This window comes from Gobio gobio, assembly GCF_949357685.1.
Source record: "Gobio gobio genome assembly, chromosome: 7".
NCBI lineage: Eukaryota > Metazoa > Chordata > Actinopteri > Cypriniformes > Gobionidae > Gobio > Gobio gobio.
In genome coordinates, this window is record NC_137103.1 from 53,449,986 (window position 1) to 53,459,985 (window position 10,000).

The following is a 10,000-nucleotide window of genomic DNA, read 5'->3' on the forward strand; positions in this document are numbered from 1 at the left end:
GAGATATTTTCTTTTAAAGAAATCACTTTTTAAGGACGGCTGGTAGGGACTACAATGAGCTTCTTCCTGGGTTAGTGACATCACAAACCCTAAAATTTACATAAACCCGCCCCCGGAAACACAACAAAGGCCATGAGAAGAGGAAGAGTTGCTGTAGTCAAGCACATTTTTGGGAGTCGCTCAAGCCGTCTCATCCGTCTTTCACATTTGCAATAGCATGTCATAAAGCAAGATGACAACATAAGTTAAGGCCGTAATTAAACTAAACTATACCTGTTCTCTCTTCATGCTGCAGATATTCTCTGGCTCATTTTACAACAGTTCCCACACGAGTGATTTAAATATGGGCGTCGGAACCATTGTATGTGGGTGGGACAAGACCCACCCACTTTTTACGATCAATGATATTGGACCCACTCACTTTTCTCTTCTCTAACATTCAACACATGTCTGTTTACCTACCCCTAATCGAGAAAGATTATTATTAAACACATGTTAGACGCTTTATTTCCACTTTTCTAATATTTTCTTCATTTTTATTGAAAATAAATGCCTTTCCGATCTGATATATGATGGTAAAAGGGAGAAGATTGAGCTCGGCGAAAGCTGGACTCGAACCGCGGGTCGATTTGTGTCAAAACTAGATGCCGTGCGTCTTACCCCTACACTACTGCCACTCTCAATGATATGGCGATTTCCGTAATGTTGTCTTTCCGAACTATACGTTTAGCAAGCAAAGCGGTATATTTGTACTTAATGTAATTGGCATCTACTCCAGTAAAAAAATTCTGAGGACCCACCCACATTTTTTTTGCTTCCGATGCCCATGGATTTATAGATTATCATGACAGAATATGCTAATCAATGACTTGAAGATAGTTATCACATCACATCATAAATTCATCAACTAGCCATTCAGAAACGTCCTGTCTCATTCTACATGTTGTCACTTCTTCTTGAGTCTTTCTGTCATTGTCTGACTCCGGTTTGAACATAAAAGGCTGAACAGTTTCTGACATTTTCAGTGTGTGTCTGCGTGATGTAATCAGAGCTGCTAACACAAGCTCTTGAAGCTCCGCCCTCTTCCTGAAAGGGGGTGGGGAGCAGCAGCTCATTCGTTTTGCTAGTTATTACTGCTTCACTGCATAAATGATAATTAATATAGATTCATTTTTAAAAAGGCTACAAAAGTTAATCAGTCAAGAGCATTGAGTGATTTTCTCTTTGTCTTTTGTTCTTTGATATACATTAATGACAGACAGCAGCGGGTTTATTAGGCTGCTGTCACTTTAAGAGTTGACGCGGATCTGACATGCATCTAATTTTCACAACTCTTTACGTTTATTTAAGACATTATTTAAATAATTTAAGACAGTGCTTGTGAGGATATTCGATAAAACGGGCATTATGGCACAATTTTGTGTGTTTTTGTCTGTTCAAGCGTGAAAGAGAACTCAAGTTCTTGTCAGGCTTGAATGGTTTAAAAGCATTTGCATGAATAAGAGCACAATCATATAATGTAACTAGCCAGAGGATGGCGAAAAATGTATACTGTTAATTGCATTATGTTAATTTAAAGTGACCATAGCCTAATATTCCTGCTGTTATTAATGTTAATCGAATTAAGTGTAAAAGAGAAAATAACACTGCTCTTGACTGAAATGCTTTTGTGGCGTTAGTAAAAATCTATATTTCATTTAAAATAGTATGTTATGTGTTCAGTTCTTGTACATTTCCTACTTGTTAGATCAAACATTTAAAATATACTGCCTTTATCTTGTTTTTACATTAATTTGGAGATTGAATGTGAAATTATTACAAAATAAGAAAATATATTAAAAACGTTAATGTTGGGTTCGATTAATCACTGAAAAATGTGCAATAACTCTATCTGGGGCAGAAAAGTACTTAGTTAGTAAATATTAAAAAACTAAACAGTAATAGTAAATATTAAACTAAATGTTTTTTACATTTATTTTATTTTTTATTATACCTTACAAATATTAAAATAAACGCTTTTTAAAAAATTGTAGGTGTTAACACTGCACATTATGCTTTACATAATTATAATTATAATTTTTTTATTTTATTTGAAGGTGTTACCACTGTACATTATGCTTTACATAATTTTAATTATATATATTATAATATGTATATATATGTATAATTATGTAAAGCATAATGTACAGTGCTAACACCTTAAAATAACATTTAAAAAGCGTTTATTTTAATATTTGTAAGGTGAATCGAGTCATATAGGCTTTATAATCTTTTCATGAATGGAAATCATACAGAGATCTCTGAAATGTTTGATTAGAGAATGAGATTGTTTATTTAGTCTAACACTACGTGCTGTTTAATGTGTGTAACCTGCAGATGTGCTAAAGTCAGCGAGGGCAGTGTCCTGGCCTGCTGTTTCTCCCCGTGTGGACAGATGTTCATCACGGGCTCCACTGTGGGTGAACTGCACCTCTGGACGGGGACTGTAGGGTCTTTACACACTCAGAGAGACGCTCATGATCTGGGAGTCAACTGCTGCCACTTCTGCCCTCAGATCTGCATCGGTAAAACCTCCAGTGTAGCCTCTCTCCTGCTGTAGGCTAGAATTATAACGCCCTCTGCTGGGGAGAGATGGGGCTTTCCTGTGTGTGTGATGTGGGAAAGTCTCGCATATCCTGCCGTTTGTCTTTTAATATTGTTAATCTGGCCTCAAAATGCTCAACAGGGTTGTTGTAGTTAACTAAAACTAAAACCAGTTTTTACAACCAGTTACAGACTGACATTGTGCAATTACATAAAGCTTGAAACATCTATTTTAGATGAAGCTCATGCAACAAAAATGATCTGTGCTGGGTCGTTAGTTAGTTCTTCCTGTCTAAAGCTACTGTTGTTGTTTCCATAAATAACACATCAGAGTTAAGAAATATTAATAAACTCAAAATATGAACATAGACTTTGCAAAGTCAACAGTTAACTTGAATTTGAGCAAAAACTGCAACATCTTGGCCTGTGCTTGCGTTGTCTTTTAATTTGCTCTCCCATGTTTGGGAACGGATGAATGAAAGCGATTGGAGCTCAAGATGTGAGATCTAGACGGCGATAAACAAAAGTCTGGCTGAAGGAATCTGAACCAAGAGTTTTTAAATGCTTTTGTCTCAGCCACACAGTCCAGAACGGTCTTTCTGTTCACGTCCATCTGTTTAGGATCAGTTTAGGATTGTTGTTTATACAGTGAAGTGTAATTATAATCACATTTGTTGTGAGGTTGAATTACAGGAGTGATTATTGTGAACTACCCAGATTTAATATATATCAGAGAGAATATAATGTCATTATTTTCACAGTTAAGTCAAACATCATTATAATGATATGTTGTGTGTGTTTGTGCGTGCGTGTGTGTGTGTGTGTGTGCGTTTGTGTGTGTGCGTGTGTGTTCGTGTGCGTGTGCGTGCGTTTGTATGTGTGTGTGCATGTGTTTGTGTGTGTGTGTGCACGTGTGTGTTGGTTTGTGTGTGTGCTTGCTTGCGTGTATGTGCTTGTGTGTGTTCGTGTGTCGGTGTGTGTGTGTGTGTGCTTGCTTGTGTGTATGTGCTTGAGTGTATGTGTGTGCGTGTATGTGTGTGTCGGTGTGTGTGTGTGTATGGGTGAGCTTGCTTGCGTGTATGTGCTTGTGTATATGTGTGTGCATGTCTGTGTGTGTGTGTGTGTGTGTGTGCTTGCTTGCATGTATGTGCTTGTGTGTATGTGTGTGCTTGTGTGCTTGCGTGTATGTCCTTGTGTGTGTGCTTGCGTGTATGCGTGTCTGTGTGTGTGTGCTTGCGTGTATGTGTATGCGTGTCTGTGTGTGTGTGCTTGCTTGCGTGTATGTGCTTGTGTATATGTGTGTGTGCGTGTGTGTGTGTGTGTGCTTGCTTGCGTGTATGTGCTTGTATATATGTGTGTGCATGTATGTGTGTGTGCTTGCTTGCTTGTATGTGCTTGTGTGTATGCGTGTGCGTGTGTGTGTGTGTGTGTGCTTGTTTGTGTGTATGTGTGTGTGTGTGTATGTGTGTGTGCTTGCTTGCGTATATGTGCTTGTGTGTATGTGTATGCGCATGTGTGTTTGTGTGTGCTTGCTTGCGTGTATGTGCTTGTGTGTGTGTGTGTGTGTGTGTGTGTGTGTGTGTGTGTGTGTGCTTGCTTGCGTGTATGTGCTTGTGTGTGTGCTTTCTTGCGTGTATGTGCTTGTGTGTGTGTGTGTGTGTGTGTGTGCTTGCTTGCGTGTATGTGCTTGTGTGTGTGTGTGTGTGTGTGTGCTTGCTTGCGTGTATGTGCTTGCGTGTGTGTGCTTGCTTGCGTGTATGTGCTTGCGTGTATGTGCTTGCGTGTATGTGCTTGCGTGTATGTGCTTGTGTGTGTGTGTGTGTGTGTGTGCTTGCGTGTATGTGCTTGCGTGTATGTGCTTGTGTGTGTGTGTGTGTGTGTGTGTGTGTGTGTGCTTGCGTGTATGTGCTTGCGTGTATGTGCTTGTGTGTGTGTGTGTGTGTGCTTGCGTGTATGTGCTTGCGTGTATGTGCTTGCGTGTATGTGCTTGTGTGTGTGTGTGTGTGTGTGTGTGTGTGTGCTTGCTTGCGTGTATGTGCTTGTGTGTGTGTGTGCTTGCTTGCGTGTATGTGCTTGCGTGTATGTTTGTGCCGGTGTGTGTATGTGCTTGCGTGTATGTGCTTGCGTGTATATTTGTGCCGGTGTGTGTATGTGCTTGCGTGTATGTGTGTTTTCAGATGGCCAGACAATCAAGTTTCGATTGGCCTCTGGTGGGCAGGATAACCAACTGAGGATATGGATTATTTCCCAGCATGCAACAGCAGGTACTCTCAGTCTGCATTCAACCCCAAATAAACTTCAAACTGAGTGAATCGACGATTAGACGTTTTCTGTAGCATGACTGACTGAACACACTGACATTTAGCAAATATTGCATTGAAACTGGATCAGAAATTATTGAATTATATGTCAGAAAATAGTACCTGTCATTGTGGAAAGAAAGAGAGGGAAAAAATGATATTTCTGTGTCGTTTTACTGTTCGGACTGCAAACAACTACATGGATGTGAGTCAAATATGCCAAAGATCATGCCTAAAATATCAGGGAGGAAAATGGGATTTGGGCTAAATTGAAGTTTGGTGTAAATGTAGGCCTATGGTTTAAGCATTTGAGCTCTGTGAGTAAATCATTGCTATTAATTGTTGTGCTTCTAATAGTTGTATTTAAATGAAGACTCTTTAATCTCTAATCCTCCGCACAGACGCCGATGTCGGCTGGCTTTGTCTGTCTGTCGCTGTGGCAACCGTCGCGGCTGACTGTGCCACTGCCTGCTGGGAATGTGCACGCACACTTTTGTTTCACACACACACATGCAGATAAGCAGCAGTCAATCACAGGGGTTGCTGGGATATTGCGTCTCATCATCTCGCAGGAAATTTGGCTTGTGTGTGTGTGTGTGTGTGTGTGTGTGTGTGTGTGTGGAGGCATGTTTCTATTCTGACTGACGTTATCAGTGACGCCAGCTCGCTTGTGTTTCAGAGTTCTTTATATTGCCTGTCTGGGAGATTGAATTGATTTAGTTCATCTGAAGTGAATTCTTGACTAAAGTAATTGTCTTAAGCAAGCGTCATGCTGCTGTTGAGCTCTTGCTGCGTCCATCTGTGTTGACTGAAAACTGTAATAGTATCTCAATTATGCTCAAATATCACTATAGACAACCACAGTCTTCATTGCTTACACAAACATACCAGGACGTGTCCAAAACATAGTGAGCTCCCTACAAAGGTTGCATCCTAACTTGGAGAAAATGGGCCGCTGCTGGAGTCTTCATTCCCTACAAATATATTAAAGGGATAGTTCACCCAAAAATGAAACTTCTGTCATCATTTTCTCACCCTCAAGTTGTTCCAAACCTGTATGAGTTTCTTTGTTCTGCTGAAGGCAAGAGAAGATATTTTGAAGAATGTTTGCTACAAAGCAGAGAGAGCAACCATTGACTACCATAGTATTTTTTTCCCTACTATGGTAGTCAATGGTTGCTCTATCTGCTTTGTAGCAAACATTCTTCAAAATATCTTCTCTTGCCTTCAGCAGAACAAAGAAACTCAAAGTTATGGAACAACTTGAGGGTGAGAAAATGATGACAGAAGTTTCATTTTTGGGTGAACTATCCCTTTAAAGGCTTAAAAAACCCTTACACTATCCCCCAGTTTCACAGACAAGGCTTAAGTTAGTTCCAGACTAAAATGCATGTTTGAGCTGTTTTAACTGAAAGCAACTTTTTAGGGTTAGTTGCATGTAGTTATGCATAATTTACTGTTATTACTATGGTAAGTACATGTAACATATGTAACAAGGATTTTTTTCTAAGGCATGTTTATAAAAGTTACTTAAAGGGTTAGTTCACCCAAAAATGAAAATTCTGTCATTAATTACTCACCCTCACGTCGTTCGAGACCCGTAAGACCTCCGTTCATCTTCAGAACACAAATGAAGATATTTTTGTTGAAATCTGATGGCTGAGAATGGCTTCAGATAGGCCTCCATTGGCATTCAGTCCACTTATACTCCCAAGACGGATATAAGGCACTCAAAACATCGTTACAAAGTCCATCTCACCACAGTGACTCTACAATAATCTTACGATGCGACGACAATAGTTTTTGTGCGCAAAAAAAATCAAAATAACACCTTTTTCCAACTTGTTACTGCCTTCCGTGTGTGCCTCCACAACGCATGCGCGAGAATATGACGCAGATCCGGCGTTCGGACACATGACCCAGAAGAGATTTGTTTACAAGCAGAGGAAGACGCGCGTGTCTAAGCTGTTGGATTCTACATTGATCGTGCTTTAGGTCTCGGCGTAGTTCTCAAAATGGGGTTAAAGTGTGTATTTCATGGATTCCCGAACCCCGGCGCTACGTCATATTCTCGCGCATGCGTCGTGGAGGCACACGCGGAAGGCAATAACAAGCTGGATAAAGGTGTTATTTTGATTTTTTTTTGCGCACAAAAACTATTGTCGTCGCATCGTAAGATTATTGTAGAGTCACTGTGGTGAGATGGACTTTGTAACGACATTTTAAGTGCCTTTTATGGGTCTTGGGAGTATAAGTGTACTGAATGCCAATGGAGGCCTATCTGAAGCCATTCTCAGCCATCAGCGTTCAACAAAAATATCTTCATTTGTGTTCCGAAGATGAACGGAAGTCTTACGGGTCTCGAACGACATAAGGGTGAGTAATTAATGACAGAATTTTCATTTTTGGGTGAACTAACCCTTTAAAGGTGCACTATGTAACGTTTCCGTCCGCTTGAGGTCGCCTATTCAAAACAAAGGCGTTGATGACGCTAAGTTTGAGCGCAGAATCTTGGGACATGTGGTCTTCACCTCACAGCCGGTGGGAAAGAATCGGGACAGGACTCGGGCAGAAATCATGTTGATGTGATTATTAGCGTTACTGTAGTGTAGCAGAGCAGGTGCGAGTTTTGTGGAGCTGAGGAACCGCTGGAGCGATTGTTAATAAGATGAACGCAACACACGCCTCGCGAGCAGTGGGACTTTTATTATGACACAGTCGCCGGCGCCACTTCCACTCCTCCGCTCATGAGTGTGAGGTAACGCAGCTCTGATGATCATATTAGACACATCTGAGTGTGTTGATGATGTGATGACGTGACTCTGTGTGTTCTCTCAGCGGCTGCTATGACACTTGTTCACACTGCAGTGAGAGGAAAGCGTTTCTGCAGAACAAAACCAGAAACCGAGGAGGACGCAGATATGACACCTAGTGTTGTCACGATACTGGAATTTCTAACTTCGATACGATACCTAAAAAAGTATTGATATTCGATACCATTTTCGATACCTCAGGGAAAAACGCTACAAATAGATATTTTTAATATAATTAATTTTTTTGTCTGGCTATTGAAAGTCTGGGCAATTAAAAACTTTCTTCTGAAGAGATCACTTTATATGATAAAGCTTTATATAAACGTTCAGTTACCATTACAATTATCTCACAAATATGTGCTAACTAATTGTGTTGCAATAGCTTACATACAGCTCAAGGAAGCTTGATTTAAAATTGAATTTAAAAAGATGAGTAAACAATAATAAAATAAAAACAAATAAACAAATTACAAACAATAGCACAAATAAATACAATAGAATAAAGATACAAATGAAATAGACTGCTTTATTTGTTCAGGTAGGTCTAACAGTATTCAGGTAAGAAATTAATTTAAAAAAAAAAGTGATCAAATTTAAAATAACATTGGATAATCTTCATTGTAAAAAATGAAATACAGATGAATCCATTAGAGTTACACAAGTTAATCATTTTGATCGTTTGTCTTTTTGTAGTTTGAATAACAAATAACTTCTGTCCCTTTAAGACCTGCCGCACGCATGGATCCCAAACACTGTTCCTGTGAACTGGTTACGACTGTGTTTACGTTAAAACTCACCAAGATGGGCATCGAGACATTTTTTGAGTGTATTTGACCATTAATAAGCTGGATAAAGGAGCTAATTTTTGCACTTGTATATCAGAGGTGGCTTTATTACGGTATGTGTGTGTGCGCTTCAGATGCGAGCGCGAAATCTGCCTGAATGAGTAGAATTATGTGCAATCCCCGGTGAAATTCAGACCTGTCACACGAACACTAACACGCTGTCATGAGGAAAAATCCAGCAGAACGTGCGTTCGCCGTGTTGAGAGGGTTAACCGGACTAAATGAGAGGCGGGTGCGTGTCAACTCGCTGTCGGTCGGAGAGAAGAGCGCGGCTGGTATCGATACTGTTGTAAATGAGTATCGTATAGTATTTCAGTATCGATACATATCGAAATATTAATATTTTTGACAACACTAATGACACCATTGACAGGCAAAACACTGGCCTAGTGGTTTTTGGATATTTTGCTGAAACAAATGTTACATATTACACCTTTAAAATGCCCTACTTGAACTTATCCTGGTCTTATCCTGGCTCAGTCTAAACCCAGTCTGTGAAACCAGGCCTAGGTGTCAAAGAAAATATAGATATTTGTTTATCAAACTATTAATTTTTGTTGCTGTACAGCTTAACAACAAAAATAATACATGCAAAGTTATAAATATGAATGATTAAAAATAATAAATAAATATAATTAATATAAATAATTTAATGATAATAAATTAAAAAATTAAAATATATTAATAAATAAATATAATAAATAATAATAAAAAAAATTCTGCTGGAGCTTTTTACTAGTTAAATTTTAATATGGCAATTTTTTTTTACAAATTTTTTATGTAATATAAACATAGATCTGTACTATATTTACATGTTTTATTAGTTGTAAAATATTATTTCAAACAGTTGTTAAAATATATATATGTGTATATATATGTATATATATATTGTATATATATGTATGTATGTGTGTGTATATATGTGTATAAATATAATTTTTTTATTATTAAAACAATACTAGTGTTAAACTATTTACATTTGTTGATGTATAGCATTACAACAAAAAATAATACAAAGTTATAAATAGGAATCATTAAAAAGATAAATAAATAAATATAATCAATAAAAATAAATAAAACAATAATAAAATAATTTTTAAAAAAGTCTTGCCTGTCTTCTGCTGTAGCTTTTAAAATTTAATATGGGTAATGTTTATATATATATATATATATATATATATATATATATATATATATATATATATATATATATATATATATATATATATATATATATATATATATTATAAACAAATCGTATATATTTTTATTTACTGTATTTACTACTTAATTTACATATTTTAATAATTGTTAAATATTTAAAAAAAAATCTAATTTCATTTATTTTTATCAATCCTTTTTAGAATTGCATGAATTAAATGTATTTTTGTAATCAAACATTTTTCAGCACATTGGATCCATTTTGTCAGTGCATTATGGGATTGCCTTTTACATGCAG

General features: G+C 37.6%; 1 protein-coding gene across 1 annotated transcript in view; it reads left to right on the forward strand.

The window, feature by feature from the left end:
* The window catches only part of LOC307129207 (WD repeat, SAM and U-box domain-containing protein 1), a 34,183-nt gene that overhangs the window by 7,160 nt on the left and 17,023 nt on the right, over positions 1 to 10,000 (forward strand). The window contains exons 4-5 of the mRNA XM_079821434.1: positions 2,377 to 2,564; positions 4,761 to 4,847. Coding sequence (XP_079677560.1) covers positions 2,377 to 2,564; positions 4,761 to 4,847 — 275 coding nt within the window. The remainder of the gene's footprint in view (positions 1 to 2,376; positions 2,565 to 4,760; positions 4,848 to 10,000) is intronic.